The following is a 26,972-nucleotide window of genomic DNA, read 5'->3' as shown; positions in this document are numbered from 1 at the left end:
TTTTAAATTCTCTCCACTTTTCCCCAGGTCCTCTCCCACCCCACCTTCTCTCCAACCTCTTAATCCAAAGATGCAATCCTGGCGTCCTGTCCTGCTTTTAATCCTTCTGAGCACTAAAGGGGAAAGCATGCAGATGCAGGTGGCACCTAAGGCAGAAAATCAGATAACGCTACCTGAAGGACCCTTTCACCCCATTTCAATGGATTTGGGATGTATGAGGAAGAGTTCAAATCCTAGGTACCAGTGAAAATCTAGAATACCATTTGCAAAAGAAGTTTGATAATGTCTTTCCATCAGCAATGTTTAAAGGGGCAGTGAAGAAGAGCAGGCTGCCTGGTGATCACCCAAGCTCTGATCTAGCTGGTCACACCCCTGTCTTCCAATGTGAATGGAGCACTTGACATCAGGCAGGAAGGCAAAGCAGTAGCAAGAAAAGCCACAGGAGAGGCCAAGTCAGAGTCCCTGCCCCTTTCCTTCTCATGAAAGGTGGCCTATCCATCCCTGGGCAAGTGCTGGAACAGGAGAGTCATTCTGGGTCCCACGCCCATTTCTGCTACCATTCCCCTTAGTGCTACCTCATTTTAGAGCAGAGTTTCCTGAGGCATCAGGATCATTACTAAGTGCTTGCTGAAAACGCAGACTCCTGGTTCCCACTCCCCACCTGCAGAATGAGATTCTGCAAGAAGAACCTGCATTTTTATCAAGTTCTTCAAGTGACTGTTATTTGCGTTCAAGTGTGGTAAGAGGTCCCCAGATCATTTATTTATCACCTTTTTCTATGTACCCTTCTTGGTTAAACTACTGGAAAGAGAAGTACAATGATATTTTGTAAAATGAGTTACAGTCCTTTCTCTGACACTTACTGACCCTGACCTTGAGGCAAATTGTTCTGGGCCCCTCTTTCCTCATTGGGAGTTTGTGGGGATTGAAAAAATAAATAAAAGTATAAACCTCAAAGAATTAAATGAATGTTATAATAATTATTATTGATACATTATGTGTTCATACAATATCTAGTGGTATTCTCTAGGATATAAAAAGTGTATCTAGTTTGAACATGGAGACTTTCTTCCACTAATGAGCATTCGTATACATAATCTCGTCTTTCAGCAAGCCCTTGGTTTTCTTCAGGGATAAAGCTCTCCAGTGGAAATAAAAACAGCTGTCAAAAGTTACTGAGAATTCACCACTCACCAAGCTAAGCACTCCTGCCCTCCCTGAATAATTCTCACAACAACCCAAATGAGGAAAGAGGTTCAGAAGAGTGAAGTCATTCACCCAAATCTGTACATTGGGTCAGTGGTGATGTGCTGGTTTGAAACTGTTATGGGCCCCAGAAGAGACATGATCTTTTAATCCAATCTTGTGGGTGGAAGATTGGGTGCTTCCATGGAGATGTGACTCACCCAACTGTGGGTGCGACCTCTGATTAAATTATTTCCTTGGAGATGTGGGTCTTAATTAGATCACTGGAGTCCTTTAAGAGAGCTCATGGAAACAAGGAGCTCAGAGTTAAGCTGAGAGAGACATTTTGGAGAGAAGCTAAGGTATGTAATCCAGAGTTTGCCCCAGGGAGAAGCTGACCCAGACGCTTGGACATGCAGACAGAAAAACTTTTGGAGATGCTAAGCTAGGAGAAGAAGCTCAGAGTTTGCCCTGGAGAAACTAAGAAGACCCCTAGATGCTTAGAGAGAAATGCACTGTGAGAACAAGCTAGGATGCACAGGAGCTGAGGGAGAGAAGCTAAGAGAGACAGAAGCCCGGAGACATTTTTGGAGAAAGCCATTTTGAAACCAGAACCCAGGAGCAAAGGACCAGCAGATGCCAGCCATGTGCCTTTCCAGCTAAGAGAGGTGTTTCGGACGCCATTGGCCTTTCTTCAGTGAAGATATCCTCTTGTTGATGCCTTAGTTTAGATACTTTTATGGCCTAAGAACTGTAAATTTGTAACCTAATAAATCCCCTTTATAAAAGCCAATCCATTTCTGGTATTTTGCGTAATGGCAGCTTTAGCAAACTAGAACAGGTGGCTGTCAGACCCCACAGCCCGTGTGCTTGACTACCACACTATGAAATGTCCCTCATCTTCAAACAGCTCTTTATAATGTTGGTCTTAGAGACTGTTGGTCTTAGAAGTGAATTAGCATTCCCAAGGTTAAAGATTTCACCTTAGAAACTGCAGAAATGCAATCAATAATCTAACATTCCACTCTGACAAAAGCAAGGGTAGGAAAAACAGACCATGGGGTGCCTCAGCTTAAAAGCCTACAAATTAGCACAGCAGTGTTCAGCTCTCTGCCAATAAGAGGAGACGTTTATTTTCTCTCTGAGCTACAAAGGCAGAAAGGGGGATGTACCTCCTCAAGCCTCAACATTTCTCATAATGATTCCTAAGTTCTAGCTACAGAAGGCAACCTCAAGTTTTAAATATAGCCTGCCAGGTTGCTACTGTAACTGTGACAATGAAATTCACAGGACACATGCTCTTTTTAGTATTTCAGCATTATTTTCTTTTTCCCTTGCTCAAAGAGACAAAGAAAAAAATAGCATGTTTGCTTTTGCTTTTCATCAACAGTCTGATTTAATACAAAGAAAATGGGTGGAGAAAAGAAAGTCAGTCTACAGATGCTAGTTATTAGACTAACAATTATGAAACCCTCAACCAGTATTTGTTTTTAAGCCTACGGCAATCTGGCTGAATACTGTGATTCTTGGATTAATTATTTTCATCCAAGTTTGGGTTTGCACAGTCTCCCAGAATTGTGTGTTCATGTGCGCTCTGTCTGTACCCCCACCCCTACTCCCAAAAGGTTTATAGCCAAAATCTGATATTCCCAAATTGAAAACGCCTTGCTTGGTGAATCACGTGTAGCCTGGCTGACTATGGAACTCTGAACCTTTTCCATGTGGTAAGAATGCCAGTTTCTTAGTCTCTCCCTGAATAGTGCAGCCAACATCTGGGAAACATAAAATTTTGGACCTCTTGTTTGAGATACTTCCTACTGTGTTCCTGGCAAATCTGAACACACTGAATTCTTAGTTCATATCTGAAAACCTGTTTTTGTTGAATATTTGCCTTTTTCCCCTATGTTGGCCCTGCTAGTGATACCCTTGGACAAAGGGACTCTTTATAAACGTGTTTAGAATATTACATCTGCCCTTTGCTTAATTTCAGCCTTGCTCTATTATTTATGACCCCTCCTTCCAACAAAACCATATTTACCCAAATTTACATGTCCTTAATAATAGCTGAACAACTTTGAGAGAAGACAGATAAAAGACCATAATATATAAAATTGCATCAACTTTCAAACAACATGGTTACAGGAATGGAAATAAGAACTAGTTAGCACTAATCATTTTTTTCTTGTGTATAAAAAGAATGGGAGTGGAAAGATGATTGTCCTCTTTTCCTGAGAGAAAAGACAGGAAGAATAGTTATAGCATGATTCTACGAACCTCATAAGTGGTTGTCATTGTGGGTTTATAGCACACATGATTGGCTCTTCTCAGCTCCTTGATAGTTTCAGCCGGCATGGATTTAGAAAACCCCAGGCCACTCCAGGTATTTGTGGGTGTTCTGACCTCAGTCACCACTGGTTTCTTTAACATAGCTTTGGAAAAAAAGAATATAAAACAACATGCTTGGTATTTTTAATGTTATTACTTAAATAAAATACTGATGAGGATTGCTTTTTTGATCCATACGAAATTATCACTGAATGTTATTTCTTAACACAAAATACCTAAAAATATCTTGATAAGACATTTCACCCAAATTAATGGCAAATTAGAAAATGCTACATGATTTCTTAATGGATCTAATGCTAATCTATTCAGTGAAACACATTCAATCCCTACAGTACTTGTGCAACTTGAACCTAAACATTCTGGGTTTCTTTTTATGGGTGCAACTCCAATTTCTCAATTCACCAGGAATACTTGAAAACTAACTTTTATGGTTCTACTGATTAAGAAAATCAAAGTATAGACTGTTAAGGTACCACATACCTTTGGTTGCTAACAGCTTCTTCTGTTCATAGTCAAATGCCTGAAAATGAAACCCAGAGAAAATATCTTCATTGGCAGTCTATCCCAAATGTCAAGCCAATGCTCCATGATTGGAGAAGATAGGTTTTGACTTTGGCCTATGAATTTGCATGGGCCAAATGCTAAGCTTCACATTATGTGACAGTAATCCAAGACAAGTGTGATATGTTTGCTCACAAAACTAATTAGAATAATAAATTACTATATCTGACTTTAAGTTGTGGCAATAACAGGAATTAGGATTTCTTTCAAAGAAGAAGAAAAAAATACCTATTTATGCTGAATATTTAGCACACCAGGACCAATGTATACTAAAGCACAGTGAATAATCTAACAATAGTTATGCTAAGTTCCAAAATAATACCACATTACCAAAATGCTTTCAGGTATCTATTCTCCCTTTTTGTTTCTAAAATCCCCTCTTCAATTAGATAAGCATGGACTACAGTGCTATGATGTCAAGACAACTTAAGAAATTATTTAACCTAATTGACAAAGTCCTTCCTTTGGTTAGCTGTAATCTACAATGACATTAAGCAACATGATAAAATTCAATCAAGTCATCTTTCATCGCACAGGATTGGGATAGCAACATTCACTCATTCTAGTAACAGTGACTTGAATGACGGGGATGCAGCCAGGTCTACGTACGGATCAAGGCAGGTAAGAAAGTGGTCCAGATGTAACTACATTGCAAATGTTGACCCACTGTTATCAACTCCTCAATTTAAGGACAATCTAAGACTTGATTTAAGGGTGTCCCTAAGACCTGACCAGGTGATCAAACACCAGCTGGTAAGAGCCCTTTGGCTCTTCTGCCAGGAGGACTAGTCTACCACAAGCCGGATGCCCATATAATTTACGGTCTGAAATGGTATACTTCTGAAAATGAAATGTGCTGGAAATAATAACTAGCCAGGATGGCTGTTACAGACAAACTGTAACATATGATAACCCGAAGAATATGGCAGGAATTCGAGAAAGCCAGACTTTTAGACAACACGGTTTGATGATGTTTTTGAAATCCTAGGTCTAAAAGGCACTGGGATTTAAAATCATCTTTTAATTATTAATGTCCTAGGGCAAGTTGTGGGGAGAACCTATACTAATTTCTTTGATAAACGATGGTTAAAGTGCTGAGCTTTACAGAAGAATACAACGAATCAAAAATAATCTAGGGTCTCAAAGCACTTACAGTCTCAGAAGTGGGTAAGAGAAATAACTATAAAATAAATCAGGGAATGAGATAAGTGTGAAAAGAGAGCTGAAGATATAGCACTCCAGGAGCAGTCAGGAGGCAGATCATTTTCAGCCGAGGGAGTCAGGGAAGTCTTCTATCTTTCTCCCTGTCAGCTTTCCTTGGTCCTTGTCAATGCTCACTGACTATTATCATTGATTTCCTAATGACATCAAGACTCAGCTATTCACTAATGGCATAAATACATCCATTTAAGTTGAAATTCTATCGTCAAAAATACTCTCATCCATCCTAAAAGAAAGTCACCTAAAATTGGTTCACTCTAGGTATAAACCTGATGGAAATGAAGACAAGAACCACAAGATAGATGAAAGCCATAAAGGGATCACAAAGGAGATTTGATATTCCTTAGATGGGAGAGTATTAATTTATATTAACAAGAAATAAACTCACCAGAAAAAAAAAATGTAACAAATATCTCTTTTTTAACTCTGACACACATTAAAGGCCAGGGCTTTTGTAAAATCATCCATCTAAAAACTCTGAAAATGTTTGAATGAGAAGGTTTAAAATACAGACAAGCAGAATCAAATGGTAGTCTGTATTGGAATTATAGAGGTATAATGTATCTATGGATTAATTTCTTTGACACATCTAAAACAGCTTCCTTTGTTTCTAGAATTTTGTGAAAAGTTTTTCCTCTTTGGAGGAGTGATAAGTCTACCCAGTATTTCTGATACTGAAATCAAGTGCTTATAGAAATTTCACAGTTTATACTGTGATCTATATGGAAATCAACTTTATGAATTTCATGGTCAATAGTCTACTTTGAGTAATTAAACTGATACTGTGAAGAAGGATACAGAAAAAAGTCCCTGTTGAGGAAGCTGTCTCAAAAAATCACAAAAATCTGTGAACCAACACAATCATCAATAATATTCAGCATCTATTTTCAAAGAACACTCACATTTTTTATATAATTGACTCTAAATGGCATCAAACAAATTTATCATCTCCATAAACAGAATATATCTATTTATCTAAACCATGTCATGAGACACTAATACTTAGAAACAAGTGTCTCACATTTATCTAAACATTTTTAAGTAACAGATGAATATTATTTGCATAAGACATAAACAGTCCATCATATGCTGTTTTTAATATTATATTTTAAAGAACTTTCCTCAATTAAGCTAAATCCTGCATTTAATTTTTAACTTTTATAGCAAAACCAATTCCAAACCACGGCATATACATTTAAATTCCATGTTGACTGGTGCTCAGAAGGAAAAATTAATCTCTGTTCTACTGCTGAACACTCATGGAATTCTCCATGCCCTTAGCCAAGCACCCTGCGTTAGGAATGATTTTACTACTTTATTACCATTACCTGCATGTTGACATATGACGGCCGTGGGGCAAGGCGGGCTCTTTCCGAGTTCTGCTGGGCGGCGGCAGCCCTCTCTGCAGCACGCTCACTCCCAGGAGCCTTCTTGTCAGCCAAAGGGCTTTCTGAAGCACTCAGCTCAGGGTCTGAGAGCAACCTGTCAGTGCTGCTGCGAAATACAGTGCAGAACTTAACACTATTCTAGCAATACAAATGCACTGAATGTTCACTCTGTGCCACATTTACTTTGTGATTCGCTATTCTCAACTATTTACTATCTCATTTAATCCTCACAACAACCCTGTGAAGTAGGTACTATTATTATCCCATTTGACAGATGAGGGAAGTCTTCCTCAAGGTCACAACTCTGGTAAGTGGTAGAACTGGAATTCGAACCCAGGCATTCTGGCTCTAGAGCTAGAGCGAGAATATATTCACACATGTTATATAGAGCACATACACATGTACAAATAAGATTTCCAATTTTTACACATCAAGGAGATAGCAGTGAACTAGGAACACAGAGTCTAAACAGAGATTCAGCTTGTCTGAAGGCATGCAGATGACCAAATTTATGTATATGAAATGCATATGATATTGATAACAAATAAAGGTAGCAGATAAATAAGAAATGTTCTCCGAAGGCTGTTTATGGGCAGAGCAAAAAAGTGCTGCTTGTAACAGGCAGAAATTATATATCAATTACAACAAGTTCAAATCCAACTGCATATTAGGATCAAATAAAATAAGGATAAGAAACAATATCAGTTAAAGAGTTGATCTGTTCATTCATACATCCCTTTATTCATTCAACTATTTGGTTGCTGTGCCAGGAGAATGCAGAGATATTTGAAAGGGCTGTTGCAACAGAAAAAGAGGCGCAGTGAACTTTATTTAACAAAAGGGGAGTTCACAGAAGACATCTGTACTGGGATTTGAATGGCATCTGCAAGTTCATCGGTGCAAAAGATCAGGAGGGTGGCAACTCAGAGCGAAGAGCACAAGCCATGGAAAAGAGCACGCAACACAGACCACTGGTGCTTTTTAAGCCAGAGTGTGAAAAGATCAGACCTTGTTTTTGAAAAAATTACTGGCAGCAAAATAAAGGACTAATCAAGTTGATGAGAGACTGGAGGCACAGATACCATTCTGGAGATTGCAGATGACAGGTCAAGGAGCAGGGATAGACTTCAAATACAGGGAAGACAGCAAAACTGTATCCCTATCCTAAATAATACTAATTTGGGGTATTAGTACAATATAAAAACAGACAGATCAGAATTGGACAGTAATAAATGATCAATAACTAACTGACCCAAGAGTTTATAAAATCAAAAAGGATTTTGATAAGAAAAGGAAGGAATAAGAATTGACTTATATTTCCATAAAGAAACTCTGTAAGGATACACAAGAAACTAGTAAGAGTAGAGGAGATCAAGTAGAAGGAGATGGATGGCGATAATAGTTTTCAACATATTTTTCTAGACATATTTAGACAGCTTATTTGAAAAAATAAAAGGAAAAAGAAAATGGAGTCTGATAACTTACTTGTAACTGTCCTTTGGTAAAGGAGTTATATTTAATGTAATGTACACATTTATACTCAATGTGATTTGCAAAAATAAAGTCATGATACTGTAAAGTATTTATTACCAAAGTTTGAAATTACCTACCTTCAAAAAGGGAGTCCATGGCTGAAGAAAGAAATTCAAAGTCACAAGAAGGAGAAAAAACAGTGGGAAAATTTCAAATAGCAAAAATGAGACAGTAAAATTGGCCCGCTGATTACTAAAGAGCAGAGAACATTAAACTTTCAGAGCTACAGAAGGTTTAGAGGACACAGATGTAAACCCAACCAACTAATGGGGGAGGAACTAAAGAGAAAATATAAAAGGATAAAAAGTTAAAAATATTATTCCTTAATTAAAATTTTAAAAAGAAAAAATGTTCATAAAGGGAAATGAGAAAGCCCGTGGCTAAGATCAAACCTCACTTAACCAGAGTATCTAAACTACTGAGTTTAAAACAAATTCAATGAGTTATACACTTTTCTTCAAAGGAGCAAGGGCTTTTAAGATTAAAATACATACTGTAAGTGCGAGTTTTTTGTGCCGTGCAACAGTTCTACTGTTTGCCTCTTGGCACAGGAAACCTTGGAGGGACCCATCATCTGTTTCAAGTCACCAGCATTTGCAGAATGGGAAGGACTTCGGGGCATGCCTACTTCAACGAAAGCATCATTGCAACCTGCAGACAAGAAGAGAAGATAGTGAATATCTAAACAGCATCACTGCACAGTAGAAAATCACCTGCAATGGAAACAAATTATAAAAACATTATTAGCTGGATGCAGGCGTAACAGCTTTTAGCTGCAAAGAGGACATATTAAATTCAGGCTGCCACAAAAACTCAACAGGAAATTTGAAAAGACCCTCATATTTTTTGAGGAAAAGAGGTTATTAAAAAAAAAAAAACTCTACTGGGGAAAAAAAAAAAATATATATATATATATATATATAATCAATCCTCATTATTCAAGGATTCTGTATTTGTTAACTAGCCTACTCATTAAAATTTATATGTAACCCCCAAACCAACGCTTGCGACACTTTCAGTCACTTGTGGATGTGAGCAGAGCAGTGAAAGATTTGAGTCACCCGAAACACACGTTCCAAGCTGAGGTTGAACATGGCCACACTTTGCCCTCATAATGCAAATGAGTGTCATTTTTATAGTATACAAGTGCCACCTTTTTTGCATCTTTGTGCTTGTTGATGGTGATTTCACTGTTTACAGTGGTACTCAAATGTAGTGCTAAAATGCTATCTGGTGTTCCCAAGCCCAAGGCGGCTGTGATGTACCTTATGGAGAAAATACACATATTAGATAAGCTTCATTCAGGCATGAGTTTAAGTGCTGTTGGCCATTAGTTAAATTTTAATTAATCAATGATATACATTAAATAAGGTATCTTTAAACAAAAACACACATTATATATTGATTGGCTGGCAAAAATGTTGTAACCAGAGGCTCACAGGAACCTAACCCTATACTTCTAGGAGTAATGGCTCAATATCTGCTAATTCAGTGCTGGCAGTGACTTTATAGAACAGAGCTACCACAAATAACAGGTATCAACTGCATACAGCAAATGGGTGTTTTTCTGCCACACGATTATATTCTCTTCAATTAAGGAGTTTCCTATTTAATGAGAAAGTGATTCTTCCTGTGGAAACTGCTTTTCAGTTTCTTTCACCATATTTAAAATACTGCCATTCCACATACTTGAGGGAGGCTGAGTCATCAGTTAGCAAAAACCAACTCAAAATCAGTCACTGCAGAGACTCTATACAACCTGCTTTACCCAGGTAACAAACCAGGCTTAAATTCAGAATGAAAGATGTAGTTTCCAACCTTCTGGAGGGTTTGATTTGGGAGATGCTTGCTCAGACCCAGTTGTCTGTCTGGATGGATCACCATGATTTGCATTCAGCACTTTTTCTCCAAGTGATGAAGTGGATATTGCACCATATTTTATGTTTGGAGACTGAAATAATAATAGAAAATAATAGATATGGTCACAATTTTACAACTTAAAATCATCCAGGTGAAGGTTTAAAAATGCATCAGTGGCTTATCTCTTACAAATGGCATAGATCACATTACCCCAGCTGAAGGGCACTACCTGTGCATGTCCATTTAAAGCAGCTGAGATTTTTTTGCCTTCCGTCTGCATACTGTTGATATGGACATCAACAGGAGTCAAACCAGGAGGAGGAGACGGAGCTGTGTGACCATAGGCGGGCACTCCAGACAACAAAATATTGGTTAGCGTGGCTTGGGCAGTGGATGGAATCATCAGGTGTGGTATAGCAGAAAATCCTGTAACAACAGTTCATGAAGACAGACATTAGAGGAGGAAAAAAAAAAATCAAAATCAGTAACTGTTATATGACAATCAAAAACACCCTTTTTGTTGCTGCTAATTCAGAAGAGAACTCAATCTTTACACCTCTCTGTAAATAGGTTTAACATTAAAAGCACAGCAGAACAATATTAAAATGGAAGGACATTTTAGAGAATATTTAATGCAAGGAGAGAAAACCAGCTAAAACAGCATGTGAAGTGGCTAGCAAGCAAGTTAGTCAAAGAGAACCTAGGTTTCCTAGTTACCAGGCCAGTGACCGTCAACGTGACTTTGCCCTCAGCACAAGCAGGCTTTTTTTCCCTGATCTGCTCACCACACTGGAAGACTATATTTTACTTTGATGAAAATTTTACTGTTTTGTTGTACTTCATTTCAACTAATTTATATAATATAGAATTTATATTTGGCTGGAGGATGCTTTTGACTATAAAGTTTCACTATGGAAGCTGAACAATAGTAAATTTTAGTTAAAAATTTATACTACCTAAGAATACATGCCTTTTATTATACTTAAATGACACTCACCTGTGGCACTTGATGTATTAGCAAGTGGGGGTGCCCATAATGTGGGACTGGGAGTACCAGAACTTGGACTTTGCAAAGGACTGACAGAGCTATTAAGAGCATTCAGGAGTGAGTTTGGGGTGGCTGAAGTGTTTAGAGATAAGGTAGTGGGCCCCAAGAGACCTGTAACAAATAAATGTAGTCAGTACACATATTTATTCAAAATGTTAAAGATAGCACCAATATTGATATTTGGAATGCATATTGATATCATCTAATTTTCTCTAAATATAAAATATGGTGACAGATTACCTTCTTTCAAGTATTCACATGAGGTTTTGCATGACACTACTTCCGGTGCAGGAATTAGCTTATTGACAAAGAGATGCTAATCTGAAAATGGAAGATATGTGCGCCCAAACCAGGAAAGCAAGCAGGGTCATTTAGCACCACCAGTTAGTCTGCATTCATTTCAGCTAGCCAGGATGAACAAAATTCTGCTCAAGTAGAAATTCATTTTTATTATTTTGCAGAATTTACTTGTCATCTGCAACCAAACAAATCTTTTTCACACCACTTGCAATCATTTGTGAGTAGGCGAATGCCTCCCTAGAGTAGAATGGATCCATTTGGCTCCTTTGCAGACAGGTTGAGCAACCTTGAACATTGCTTATCTGTATGTCAAAAAACACATCTGCCTCCTTTCAGTTCCATATCAGTGCATTTGAAAACCTTCCTCAGGGCAAAAAAAAAAAAAAAAAAAAAAATTGCCTTTGTTTGTTTTTCTTTTAAGGATTCAATGTTTGAATTAAGAAAGTGAGATTTCCATTAGGGCATTTAAAATATGCTCTAAAATAAAATGTGGAACTGTACACAAGTTTCCAGGAACACATATAAAACATTAAGTGTTATGGAATAGGTATAACCATGAAAAAATTTAAAAATTCAGTAACTCCAAACCCTGAATCACTTATTTTCTCTTTAATGCAGTTCCTGCTGCCATACCTGACTGGCACTTCCCGACTCACATGTAGGTGATGCTACTCTGACTTTGGTTGGGTCTCCAGTGGAAGGGACAACTTTGGGAGTTGTCTAGGCAATGTCTAGGCAAAGGCTACTTGGAACCTTAATCATACTACATTTTTAAAAGCAAGAATATCAGAAATGTTTTTAAAAGACTTTTTTTGTCTGTCGAAAAAACACTTGTACTTAAATAAGACAGACTGATTTGTTAGGGTTATTGTGTTAATTTTTTATATAAAGGTAACAGAAAAATGTGCAAGAAAGTGAATCTAATCAGGAAGCCATAATGAGGCAATAAATATCACCTTAACTACTGAAATGGTTCATCCCATTTTCTTAAAGAATTAAAGCACTGTGATGGTGGTGTTCACTAATTTTCCTATCCTTCACCTTACATATAAATGCAGTTTTATCTGTTTTCCTTGGTGGCCACGGCTCAATTTCCCTTATGCCTGGGTGATGCAGGAATAACTGTTGGGGTAGGTGCTTTGCTTGCTTCTCCCTCCCCTTTTCCTCACCCCGCAAAAGATCTGCAATTACTTTTTGAAAAGAAAACTGGATAATCTTTATCTCTGGGGACTGATGGCAATATTGCAGATGCAAAAGAGAACAAACAAATAAATTATAGTCTGCCTGCTCGCTTCACTCCCAATGGCATTCTTAATTTAGAACAACACAGCCCCTGAAAATAAAAGTCACACCTCGATTATTTATGCCTACGCAGAAGGAATCCGAGTAACAAAAATACATAGATTGCAACAACAAAAAAAACCCAAAATGGATCAATTTAAGCTTTATTGCTTTTTACCTGATCTTAGGGTTTGAAGAGGGAAAAGATCAGCCTTTAAAATGTAGACCCAAATGGTAGAAAGAAAGGGACCTGGGTAATTATTCCCCCAGTGACTGAGAACCATCGTAATAATAAATTTTATACCTAGTCCAGTGAGTCCGAGGCCTGCTGAAGCTAAGATATCCAGGCTGGGACATGCCAGGCTGGCAGGGCACGATGCTGAGGATGCACTGGTTGCTATGGTAACCCCACTGCTTTCAAGTCCGAGGAGACATTTCCTTGCTTCATACATATTTAAGGCATTTCGCTCAACACTTTTCACAATCACAGACTATGAAAACACATAATGGGAAAAAAAAAAGTGACATGCAAGTAGTCTACAATGAATTGGGGGGAGGGGAAGCAGGACATGAATATGCTAATAAGAATTCCACTCAGGGGATATATTAATGCTGCTGTAAAATCAACTGCAAGTATTCCTTCAGTTTACTCCTTTTGGTAAAACTGTAAAATGTTAGTTACCATTTACTGGGTGTGTTCTGTGCTTTAGTCACGGTCATTGTAGTTTACCCTTATTCCAATTCTCGCCAAAAACTTACGGGGCGGGAATTACTATTCATCAGAGGGTCAGCAAGGTTAAGGGACTTACTCAAAGTCGTGTCACAGGTATTGACGGCAGCACCAGGAACCAAACTTGGGTCTGTCCCTACAGCCCCTTCTCTTTCATAGCCTCTTACCTCTGCATTAAAGCTTCCATTATCTCATCATTGCAAAACAAATTAAACATGTCACCAGATACAGACTGCATAATAGTCACTCACTTTTGACATTCATGGTCTACTAGTTAATTAATAGACCTTTAGGTGTCACTATTCCTCACTGATGACATACCTATGGCAAAGCTTACAGTAAAATAAATTTCTCAACAATAAATTCCATCTCAATGGATTCATCTAGAAAATTGGAAATGTGAACCCAAGGGAGAAAATTTGTGCCTGAGGAGGCATTAAAGTAGTAGTCAGAACCCAGGCCAGCGAGGTACGTTGGAGGGCTTCAGAGTCCCATCTTTCCGTGACCTCTGCTTATTTCTTTCTGAACACCAAAAATTCTTCCTGTGCCTGTCCATCTTTATAATCATATATCCTCGAACTTCCTTTCTGTCTTTATCGTCTAGTCCTGGAATCTATAGTCACTACTCAGCTCAGATTAGTCAAACAGGAAGCTTCACAATATAAAAAAATTAATGTCCTATCCTCTAACTTTAAACTCAATATATCAAGATCACTTAGAATTAATGCTATACTTTCCTTTCAGGTTTTCTTTTGACTAAGGCAAGACTGTTTTATCTTAAGCTGGAGAGTGAACACATTATTTATACATATCCAAAATTATATATATTATACATACACATTATGTATATATGATAAGATTTAGAGTTTAGAAATTTTAAAAATGGAAGGTATAACTGCTTGGTGTTTCACCTACTATAATAACTTAGGGACCCTCATTTGGTTCAGGAATTATTTTTTATTCTTTTTCCTTTTAAAATTTCCATAAACTTAATACAATTACATTTTACAAAACCTCATATTTTGAAGAGCTCTTTAAAATACAGAAAACAAAACTAAATAACATCCATGTACCTAACAACCAGAATTAAATAAACACTTTTTTTTTCAGTTTTGATTTGTGTTAAATAGTGAGATGAACATTCTTATTCACTTTCTTCTTCCTATTTCCCTTCCTCCTTCCCCAATGGCAATTCATCACAAGTTTGGTGGGTATCCTTCCCGACAATACTTTACAAAAATACATAAATAAATGTTCCAATTCAGTACATGTTAAAATGCAAGTTGCTTTTTTTACTTAACAACATTCTTCTTCTTCAACTCCTTGTACAGGAGGGTTTCTTCAGGGTGGATAAGAGAAGCAGAATTGCTGGGGGTAGGGTATCAGTATTTTCAGTATCATCAGATGGTCTCAAATTGCTCTGCAAAGTGGTTGTGCAAATTTACTCAACTATATTAATCTAGGAGCATTCCTCTTTCCTCACATTCTCACTAGCACTTAACATCAGATTTACCCTTAAATTTTTACTCTACATGTAGCTACTAATATTTTGCAACATCTTAGAGGAGAGGTTTTAAGAAGGCTGAACTTGGACAACTTGATACTTAAAGAAATTATTAGGGAATAGTCACCTATCTTTAAATTTCTAAGGCAAGCACACATAGTAATCACTAAATATTTTCTTAATTGCACTGAATATGTACACACACACACACACACACACACAAACATGCAATGCAATGCTTACCTTTATTAACTCAGTGGTAACTAAGTAAAACTTAAAGTACCAGTCTGCAAATTAATAACAAATGTTTTCTCTTTCATTCTCATATATTTGGAAAAATAATGATTACTAAAAATGGACTCCAAAAACAAACACATGTACAAAGAAAACGTCAATAATGAATGATACAAATTTATATTTATATAAAATAATTAAATATAATATATAAAACATTATACAGAATATAGTTACATGAGTATGAAAATATATACACTTGTATGCAAAATAAAAGCATACAGCATATAATATTATATGTAGTTCTTTGGGTCCAAACTCTGAACCAACCTTGCTTGGCTGTTTTGGCTTTGGTTTAATGCTAATGAAGACATCAAGCTGTTCCATCAACTGAGCAATGAACTGTGGATCTACTTCAATTTCTTCCTTCATATCAAACATCAACACAAGAGGAAGACAACCCTAGAAAATGTCACAATAAGACGTGTAGGAGGTAAAAAATTAATCACTTAAACAATTGATAATTTAGCAAGCTTACAGACAATGTAATATTTTACACTTTTAAAGAGTAAACTAAAGTATTAAAGCTAATTATATACCTCTTTGATTACAGGGCTGGTGTTGGGATAGCACTGAGGAGAAGAAACTATTTTTGGAAAACGAAATGTGTGCCGTAAGTCTCAGTTCTTGGCCTTGAATTTTTCTACCCATTCTCACCTTAAAAATGTTTCCATTCTCTGACAGCAATTTTGTTAGTGATACCAGAAAACAGATCATCAACCATGTCAAGGACACTAACATCATGCCTTTGCTCAACAACATACAGTGGTAGCTTTTCATGGTCTCCTGATGAAATCCAAACCTTCATCAGCATTTAGATCTCTCCATACTTTGGCTCCACCTTGCCTGTCCCACCATAAGTCTGACCCTTTCTACGGCTAGGCCAGCCTCTCAACTATCCTTCAAATGGATTCTATACATTGTTATCTAACTTATCAAAAGGCTTTTTGCCAAAATGAGCCCTATTTATCTTATAATACAGTTCAAATCTTACCTCCTTCCTGAAACAAACTGCCACTATTGTCTCTTCTTTATCTCACATTTTAGCACTACAGAGGTTCAACAAGTAGTTTTTTCTCTGTTTTCTTCCTGGCACACATTTTTTCCTAATGCATGGCATACTCAGGCCTAACCCAACGACTATCTGATTCTGTTCATAAATACCAGGAGAAGCTACCCTCTGACATATTAGGATTAAAATGAAATCATGAGAGGCGGGGCAAGATGGAGGAGTGGTGAGGTGTATGTTTTAGTTACTCCTCCAGGGAAGTAGGTAGAAAGCCAAGAACTGTGTGGACTGGCCATTGCAGAGCAATCTGACTTTGGGCATACTTCATACAACACTGATGAACATGTGGAATTGCCGCGATCAGCGAAATCTGTAAGTTTTTGCGGCCAGGGGACCCGCGCCCCTCCCTGCCAGGCTCAGTCCCGTGGGAGGAGGGGCCGTCAGCGCTGGAAACGAGGAGGGAGAACTGCAGGGGCAGCTCTTATCAGAAACTCATTCTACTGATCCAAACTCCAACCATAGACAGACTGAGACCAGACACCGGAGAATCTGGGAGCAGCCAGCCCAGCGGAGAGGAGATAGGAATAGCCAAAACAGCAAGAAAAACCCAAAAAATAAAAGCGGAGGCTTTTTGGAGTTCTGGTGAATATAGAGAGGGGAAGGAGAGAGCTCAGGCCCTGAGGTCATATGCAAATCCAGAAGAAAAACCATCTCTCTGCCCCCTGGACCTTTCCTTAATGGCCCTAATTGCTTTGTCTCTTAGCATTTCAATAACCTATTAGATATGCCAGGAGGGTCCTTCTTTTTTTTTTTCAATCTTTTTTTCTTTTTCAAAAACAATTACTCTAAGAAGCCCAATACAGAAAGCCTCAAAGACTTGCAATTTCGGCAGGTCAAGACAAGAGAAGAACTAAGAGAGCTCTGAGACAAAAGGCAATAATCCAGTGGCTGAGAAAATTCACTAAACACAACTTCCCAAGAAAAGGGGGGCATCCTCTCACAGCCATCACCCTGGTGGACAGGGAACACTCCTGGCTGTCGCCGGCCCCATAGCCCAAAGATGCCCCAGACAACCGAGTGTGACGGAAGTGCTTCAAATAACATGCACACACCACAAAATCGGGCGTGGACATTAGCCTTCCCTGCACCCTCAGCTGGTTGTCCCAGAGTTGGGAAGGTGGAGCAGTGTGAATTAACACACCCCATTCAGCCATCCTTTCAGCAGAATGGGAGCCTCCCTACACAGCCCTGCAGCCCAGAACCGCCCTGGGGGGATGGCACTCACCTGTGACACAGCACAGTCATCCCTCAACAGAGGACGTGGGGGTGCAAGGCCTGGAAGAGGAACCCACTCACAAATCTCAGGGGCCATACTCCAATACCAAGGACTTGTGGGTCAGCGGCAGAGACAAACAGTGGCAGGACTGAACTGAAGGATTAGACTACTGCACCAGCTTTAAAACTCCAGGAACACCAGAGAGATTTGATTGTTAGAGCTGCCCCCCGCTCCCTGACCGCCCAGACACATGCCCCATATACAGGGCGGGCAACACCAACTACACATGAAAGCTTGGTACACCAATTGGACCCCACAAGACTCACTCCCCCACTCACCACAAAGACAAAGCGGGGGAGAACTGGCTTGAGGGGAACAGGTGGCTCGTGGACGCCACCTGCTGGTTAGTTAGAGAAAGTGTACTCCATGAAGCTGTAGATCTGACAAATTAGAGATAAGGATTTCAATCAGTCTACAAATTGTAAAAGAACCCTATCAAGTTAAGCAAATGCCAAGAGGCCAAAAACAACAGAAAATTTTAATGCATACGAAAAACCAGACGATATGGATAACCCAAGCCGAAGGACCTAAATCAAAAGATCAGAGGAGACACAGTACCTGGGGCAATGAATCAAAGAACTAAAGATGAACGACGAGACCATGGCACAGGATATAAAGGACATGAAGAAGACCATGGCAAAGGATATAAAGGACATCAAGAAGACCCTAGAAGAGCATAAAGAAGACACTGCAAGAGTAAATAAAAATATAGATGATCTTGTGGAAATTAAAGAAACTCTTGACCAAATTAAAAAGATTCTGGATACTGATAGTACAAGATTAGAGGAAGTTGAACAACGAATCAGTGACCTGGAAGACAACAGAATGGAAAATGCAAGAACAAAAGAAAAAATGGGGAAAAAAATCGAAATGGACCTCAGGGATATGATAGATAAAACAAAACATCCAAATATAAGACTCATTGGTGTTCCAGAAGGGGAAGAGAAGGGTAAAGGTCAAGAAAGAGTATTCAAAGAAATTGTTGGGGAAAACTTCCCAAATCTTCTAAACACCATAAATACACAAATCATAAATGCCCAGTGAACTCCATATAGAATAAATCCAAATAAATCCACTCCGAGACATATTCTGATCACACTGTCAAATACGGAAGAGAAGGAGCAAGTGCTGAAAGCCGCAAGAGAAAAGCAATTCACCACATACAAAGGAAACAGCATAAGACTAAGTAGTGACTACTCAGCAGCCACCATGGAGGCAAGAAGGCAGTGGCATGACATATTTAAAATTCTGAGTGAGAAAAATTTCCAACCAAGAATATTTTATCCAGCAAAGTTCTCCTTCAAATTTGAGGGGGAGCTTAAATTTTTCACGGCCAAACAGATGCTGAGAGAATTTGCTAACAAGAGACCTGCCCTACTTGAGATACTAAAGAGAGCCCTACAGACAGAGAAACAAAGAAACGAGAGAAGGAGACATGGAGAAAGGTTCAGTACTAAAGAGATTCAGTATGGGTACGTTAAAGGATATTAATAGAGAGAGGAAAAAAATATATATGACAAACGTAAACCAAAGGATAAGATGGCTGATTCAAGAAATGCCTTCAAGGTTATAACGTTGAATGTAAATGGATTAAACTCCCCAATTAAAAGACATAGATTCACAGAATGGATTAAAAAAAATGAACCATCAATATGTTGCATACAAGAGACTCATCTTAGACACAGGGACACAAAGAAATTGAAAGTGAAAGAATGGAAAAAAATATTTTAAGCAAGCTACAGCCAAAAGAAAGCAGGTGTAGCAATATTAATCTCAGATAAAATAGACTTTAAATGCAAGGAAGTTATGATAGACAAAGAAGGCCACTACATACTAATAAAAGGGGCAATTCAACAAGAAGAAATAACAATCATAAATGTTTATGTACCCAATCATGGTGCCACAAAATACATGAGAGAAACACTGGTAAAACTAAAGGAAGCAATTGATGTTTCCACAATACTTGTGGGAGACTTCAACACATCACTCTCTCCTATAGATAGATCAACCAGACAGAAGACCAATAAGGAAACTGAAAACCTAAACAATGTGATAAATGAATTAGATTTAACAGACATATATAGAACATTACATCCCAAATCACCAAGATACACATTCTTCTCTAGTGCTCATGGAACTTTCTCCAGAATAGATCATATGCTGGGACATAAAACAAGGCTCAATGAATTTAAAAACACTGAAATTATTCAAAGCACATTCTCTGACCACAATGGAATACAATTAGAAGTCAATAACCATCAGAGATTTAGAAAATTCACAAACACCTGGAGGTTAAGCAACATGCTCCTAAACAATCAGTGGGTTAAAGAAGAAATAGCAAGAGAAATTGCTAAACATATAGAGACGAATGAAAATGAGAACACAACATACCAAAATCTATGAGACGCAGCAAAAGCAGTACTGAGAGGGAAATTTATAGCACTAAATGCATATATTAAAAAGGAAGAAAGAGCCAAAATAAAAGAACTAATGGATCAACTCAAGAAGCTAGAAAATGAACAGCAAATCAATCCTAAACCAAGAAGAAGAAAAGAAATAACAAGGATTAAAGCAGAAATAAATGACACAGAGAACAAAAAAACAAGAGAGGATAAATAACACCAAAAGTTGGTTCTTTGAGAAGATCAACAAAAATGACAAGCCCCTAGCTAGACTAACAAAATCAAAAAGAGAGAAGACCCAGATAAACAAAATAATGAATGAGAAAGGTGACATTACTGCGTATCCTGAAGAAACTATGAACAACTGCATGGTAACAAACTGGATAATGTAGAGGAAATGGACAATTTCCTGGAAACATATGAACAACCTAGACTGACCAGAGAAGAACCAGAGGACCTCAACCAACCAATCACAAGCAAAGAGATCCAATCAGTCAGCAAAAAGCTTCCCACAAATAAATGCCTAGGGTCAGATGACTTCACAGGGGAATTCTACCAAACCTTCCAAAAGGAACTGACACCAATCTCACTTAAACTCTTTCAAAACATGGAAGAAAATGGAACACTATCTAACTCATTTGATGAAGCTGACATCAATCTAATATCAAAACCAGGCAAAGAACCAACAAAAAAGGAAAACTACCAGCCAATCTCTGTAATGAATATAGATGCAAAAATCCCCTACAAAATAATTGCAAATCGAATCCAAAGACACATTAAAAAAATCATACAGCATGACCAAGTTGGGTTCATTCCAGGCATGCAAGGATGGTTCAACATAAGAGAATCATGTATTACAACATATTAACAAATCAAAAGGGAAAAATCAAATGATAATCTCAATAGATGCTGAAAAAGCATTCGACAAAATCCAACATCCCTTTTTGATAAAAACACTTCGAAAGGTAGGAATTGAAGACAACTTCCTCAATATGATAAAGAGCATATATGAAAAACCCACTGCCAGCATAGTACTCAATGGTGAGAGACTGAAAGCCTTCCCTCTAAGATCAGGAACAAGACAAGGATGCCTGCTATCACCACTGTTATTCAACATTGTGCTGGAAGTGCTAGCCAGGGCAATCCGGCAAGACAAAGAAATAAAAGGCATCCAAATTGGAAAGGAAGAAGTAAAACTGTCATTGTTTGCAGATGATACGATCTTATATCTGGATAACCCCCAGAAATCAACGATACAGCTACTAGAGCTAATAAACAAATTCAGCAAAGTAGCGGGATACAAGATTAATGCACCTAAGTCAGTAATGTTTCTATATGCTAGAAATGAACAAATTGAAGAGATACTCAAGAAAAAGATACCATTTTCAATAGCAACTAAAAAAATCAAGTACCTAGGAATAAACTTAACCAAAGATGTAAAAGACCTATATAAAGAAAACTACATAACTTTACTAAAAGAAATAGAAGGGGACCTTAAAAGATGGAAAAATATTCCACGTTCATGGATAGGAAGGCTAAATGTCATTAAGATGTCAATTCTACCCAAACTCATCTACAGATTCAATGCAATCCCAATCAAAATTCCAACAACCTACTTTGCAGACTTGGAAAAGCTAGTCATCAAATTTATTTGGAAAGGGAAGATGCCTCGAATTGCTAAAGACACTCTAAAATAGAAAAATGAAGTGGGGGGACTTACACTCCCTGACTTTGAAGCTTATTATAAAGCCACAGTTGTCAAAACAGCATGGTACTGGCACAAAAACAGACATATTGATCAATGGAATAGAATTGAGAATTCGGAGATAGACCCCCAGATCTATGGTCGACTGATCTTTGATAAGGCCCCCAAAGTCACTGAACTGGGTCATAATTGTCTTTTCAACCAATGGGGCTGGGAGAGTTGGATATCCATATCCAAAAGAATGAAAGAGGACCCCTACCTCACCCCCTACACAAAAATTAACTCAAAATGGATCAAAGATCTCAATATAAAAGAAAGTACCATAAAACTCCTAGAAGATAATGTAGGGAAACATCTTCAAGACCTTGTATTAGGTGGCCACTTCCTAGACTTTACACCCAAAGCACAAGCAACAAAAGAAAAAATAGATAAATGGGAACTCCTCAAGCTTAGAAGTTTCTGTACCTCAAAAGAATTTGTCAAAAAGGTAAAGAGGCAGCCAACTCAATGGGAAAAAATTTTTGGAAACCATGTATCTGACAAAAGACTGATATTTTGCATATATAAAGAAATCCTACAACTCAATGACGATAGTAAAGACAGCCCAATTATAAAATGGGCAAAAGATATGAAAAGACAGTTCTCTAAAGAGGAAATACAAATGGCCAAGAAACACATGAAAAAATGTTCAGCTTCACTAACTATTAGAGAGATGCAAATTAAGACCACAATGAGATACCATCTCACACCAGTTAGAATGGCTGCCATTAAACAAACAGGAAACTACAAATGCTGGAGGGGATGTAGAGAAATTGGAACTCTTATTCATTGTTGGTCGGACTGTATAATGGTTCAGCCACTCTGGAAGTCAGTCTGGCAGTTCCTTAGAAAACTAGATATAGAGTTACCCTTTGATCCAGCGATTGCACTTCTCAGAATATACCCAGAAGATTGGAAAGCAGTGACACGAACAGATATCTGCACGCCAATGTTCACAGCAGCATTATTCACAATTGCCAAGAGATGGAAACAACCCAAATGTCCTTCAACAGATGAGTGGATAAATAGATGTGGTATATACACACGATGGAATACTACGTGGCCGTAAGAAGGAACAATGCTGTGAAACATGACAAAATGGATGAACCTGTAGGACATAATGCTGAGCGAAATAAGCCAGGCACAAAAAGAGAAATATTATATGCTACCACTAACGTGAACTTTGAAAAATGTAAAACAAATGGTTTATAATGTAGAATGTAGGGGAACTAGCAATAGAAAGCAATTATGGAAGGGGGAATGATAATCTATTAAGAACAGATAAGCTATCGTGGGTAAATTTAACTTTCTGGGAATGCCCAGGAATGACTATGGTCTGTTAATTTCTGATGGGTATAGTAGGAACAAGTTCACAGAAATTTTGCTATATTAGGTTACTTTCTTGGGATAGAGTAGGAACATGTTGGAAGTAAAGTAGTTATCTTAGGTGAGCTGTCTTTTTCTTACTCCCTTGTTATGGTCTCTTTGAAATGTTCTTTTATTGTTTTTTTCTTTATTTTTTTTTATTTTTTTTAATTTTTTATCCAGTTGATTAAAAAAAAAAAAGTTAAAAAAAATATGCACAGCCCCCTTGAGGAGCTGGTGGAGAATGCAGGGGTATTGGCTTCCCCCACCTTAATGGTTGCTAATGTGCCCACAGACATAGGGGACTGGTGGCTTGATGGGTTGAGCCCTCTACCACAGGACTTGCCCTTGGGAAGACTGTTGCTGCAAAGGAGAGGCTAGGCCTCCCTATAATTGTGCCTAAAAGCCGCCTCCTGAATGCCTCTTTGTTGCTCAGATGTGACCCTCTCTCTCTAGCTAAACCAAAGGTGAAATCACTGCCCTCCCCTCTATGTGGGATCAGACACCCAGGGGAGTGAATCTCCCTGGCAACGTGGAATATGACTCCCGGGGAGGAATGTAGACCCGGCATCGTGGGATGGAGAACATCTTCTTGACCAAAAGGGGGACGCGAAAGGAAATGAAATAAGCTTCAGTGGCAGAGAGATTCCAAAAGGAGCCGAGAGGTCACTCTGATAGGCACTCTTATGCACAATATAGACAACCCTTTTTAGGTTCTAATGAATTGGGGTAGCTGGTGGTAGATTCCTGAAACTATCAAACTACAACCCAGAACCCATGAATCTTGAAGACGATTGTATAAAAATGTAGCTTATGAGGGGTGACAGTGGGATTGGGAAAGCCATAAGGACCACACTCCCCTTTGTCTAGTTTATGGATGGATGAGTAGAAAAATGGGAGAAGGAAACAAACAAACAAACAGACAGAAAAAGGCACCCAGTGTTCTTTTTTACTTTAATTGCTCTTTTTCACTTTAATTATTATTCTTGTTATTTTTGTGTGTGTGGCAATGAAGGTGTCAGGGACTGATTTTGGTGATGAATGTACAACTATCTAATGGTACTGTGAACAGTCGAATGTACAATTTGTTTTGTATGACTGCATGGTATGTGACTATATCTCAATAAAATGAATACTAAAAAATAAATAAATAAATAAATAAATAAATAAATAAATAATGCCTAAAACTGTAAAGAAAAATAGCAATATCAGCATAGTATCAAGAAATATAATGGTAAACACTAAGATAAATAATTAAAAATTTTTAAGGTGGTTGCCTCTGGAGAGCAGGAAATTAAGAGAAGGATGTTTTTTGAGGACCACTGTTTTCATGACAAGCTTTACAGAACCATTTGATTCTTTGAATTCTATACAAATGTAATTTTATAAAAAATTACTTAAATTTCAATGAAATGCAGGTTATATCATAACATGTAAAAATATATAAACATACACAAACATACAAACATATATGTATGTGTGTGAGAGGTCTGTAAGGATTATCAACAGTTAATAATTCTTATTCCTGAGGAGTGTGATTATGTCAGTGGGCAACAGGAGGAGGAGTTTGGGGCTGGATTGACTCATGTCCCCCAGAAGGGCATGTTCAAGTTCTAACCCCCAGTCCTCTGGGTATGAACTCATTTGTAAACGGGAGCTTCAAAGATCCTGATAAGACCAGGCCAAACTGAATGGGAGGGGGGGAGGCTTAATCTTACATGACTGTTGTCCCTATGAGCAAAGGAAATTTGGACATGGAAGTGGAAGTCACAGGGGGAGGCTGAAGGAGACAGATTGCCATGTGACGGCAGCAGAGATTGACTGCTACAAGCTACCACCAGAACAATGCAGACTTTGGAGAAGGTATGGCCTGCAGTCACCTTGATTTTGGACTTGAAGTCTCCATAACTGTGAGACAATAAATTCCTTTCATTTAAGTCAACCAGCATGTGGTATTTGTCATAGCAGCCCTGGCAAACTAAGGCAAGGACTTCTATTTCATCACTTTAGCACAATTTGGTTTTTTGAATGCACATATATATTTTATAGAAACTAAAGTTTTCATAAATAAAAAATTATATAAATTATCCATTTTAAATAAAATCTATTGTGAATCAAAAAAAAAAAATGAAATCACTATGTACCATTTTTCCTGCAGATAAAAGTAATTTATATAAGGGTCAGTGCTACAAAAAAAAAGGTAATGTTATTTAATATAGGTTAAAGCCTTTTACTTTCTGTCTCCCTTCCCATTTCTTTCAGTACTGTAAAATAATAGTCTAACTGCACATCTTTATTTTTGGCATTATGGTTGGAGTATTAATATGAATTGAAAATTGCACAAAATGCTTGAGAACATTTGCTAAATTCAAAAGTAACATCTAAAGAATGAAAAGCATAAAAATATATATATAAAGGGTAATCACAATAATCCATCAATATGAATATGCCATCTGACTGGTAAATATATTAAAAATAGCCTGACAAAGTAAGCTTGACTTAAAAAAAATTCCCAAACTTCTTAAAATTATGTATTATATTCCTTAATGATTATAATGAGGTCTCATTTGTCAGAGGAATAGAATAACATTACAAACTATGATTTTTCTGAAAGTTCCTCAAAAACAAATTCTGTGAGTTAATAACAGTAAAGGTCACACCTGAAGCTTACTGATTCAAATGCCACTAAAGGTCAAGCAATGAACAGGAAACAAAACGGTGCTTTTAATAAGAATATTTGTGGGGCCTGCATCATGTCCATCCATTTTGTTAACATACAATGTTTAAAAATGAATACATAAAGGACAGAAATATTACAAATTATAAATAGAAAGCAGTACTGAGTTGTAATATACAACTGGATCCTTTTCAATTAGTGACTCTCAAATTTGTGGCTTAATTTTTTTTTTAATTAAATTTAGTTTTATTGAAATACATTCACACACCATACAATCATCCATGGTATACAATCAACTGTCCACAGTATGATAACATAGTTATGTGTTCATCATGTGGCTTAATTTTTTTAAATTGTATCAGAGATTTATGAAATTTACAACTGTTTCAGGCTACAAAAATTTATGCCTTTGTGGTTTAAATTTAAAAGGTTGTTTTTACTTTTCTGATACATAAATGACTTCCTTCATCAAATGCAAAAAGCAAACTAATACCACATCACAGACGAAAACAATTATGTCCCATCCACGCCACAAAATATGGTCAATTATTTAATTGTATTCTATTCCGTGTTCAGTCTAAGTAAAAAAAAAAACAAAAAAACTCATGTAAATTACTAATCTCTGTAATGAAATTAAACCTGTTGAGACACTATGAACTATACTGTTTCAGTTCATTTCATTATTTCTAGAGTGCTGTAACACACACTGTACCCAAAGAGGTAAAAATAATTGTATCACTGATGTCAAGAAGCTTACCATGAGATACTGCCTTGCAAGACAGACAGACTCAATGGTGCCCTGGAGGTAGACGGTGGATTTCTTCTGTGGATTACTGGGATCAGGAAAGTGGATCTGAGCACCCGTTCTCTGCATAATATGTTTGATGTTGCTCCCATTTCGACCCATCATGAAGAGATGATGCTGAGCTGCAATATCGAGTTGTGTGCTCACAGGAATAGCGGACGCCAGGCTCCCAGCGAGATGTTCTAACAGCATGGCTGTTCCTTCCTAAGGAAAAAGGTGTGAGGAAAAACAATCCTATAAAATAACTATCCATATAGATGGAAAGATTCTATTGCATTTTTAACAAATACAGAAAATACAACCTACTCTATAAACCAAAATGTGATACAAGAGACAATTCTGGAAAACAAATTAGTCTAGTATCTTTAAAAATACAACTTGCA

At 37.6% G+C, this 26,972-nt stretch overlaps 1 protein-coding gene across 3 annotated transcripts in view; it reads right to left on the bottom strand.

Moving 5' to 3' along the window:
* The window catches only part of BICC1 (BicC family RNA binding protein 1), a 354,290-nt gene that overhangs the window by 21,278 nt on the left and 306,040 nt on the right, over nucleotides 1–26,972 (bottom strand). For 2 of the 3 annotated variants that reach the window (XM_037804387.1, XM_037804390.1), the window contains exons 8-17: nucleotides 26,542–26,793; nucleotides 15,522–15,653; nucleotides 13,028–13,214; nucleotides 11,092–11,253; nucleotides 10,324–10,520; nucleotides 10,053–10,185; nucleotides 8,729–8,885; nucleotides 6,642–6,807; nucleotides 4,012–4,051; nucleotides 3,460–3,614 (exon numbers count right to left, since the gene is read on the bottom strand). In XM_037804387.1, coding sequence (XP_037660315.1) covers nucleotides 3,460–3,614; nucleotides 4,012–4,051; nucleotides 6,642–6,807; nucleotides 8,729–8,885; nucleotides 10,053–10,185; nucleotides 10,324–10,520; nucleotides 11,092–11,253; nucleotides 13,028–13,214; nucleotides 15,522–15,653; nucleotides 26,542–26,793 — 1,581 coding nt within the window. The remainder of the gene's footprint in view (nucleotides 1–3,459; nucleotides 3,615–4,011; nucleotides 4,052–6,641; nucleotides 6,808–8,728; nucleotides 8,886–10,052; nucleotides 10,186–10,323; nucleotides 10,521–11,091; nucleotides 11,254–13,027; nucleotides 13,215–15,521; nucleotides 15,654–26,541; nucleotides 26,794–26,972) is intronic. The other variant, XM_037804388.1, reaches the window with a different exon arrangement.

The sequence above is a fragment of the Choloepus didactylus genome, chromosome 15 (genome assembly GCF_015220235.1).
Source record: "Choloepus didactylus isolate mChoDid1 chromosome 15, mChoDid1.pri, whole genome shotgun sequence".
Classification (NCBI taxonomy): domain Eukaryota; kingdom Metazoa; phylum Chordata; class Mammalia; order Pilosa; family Megalonychidae; genus Choloepus; species Choloepus didactylus.
The sequence above is the reverse complement of the archived record's forward strand: the minus strand, read 5'-3'. Positions and strand labels throughout refer to the sequence as shown.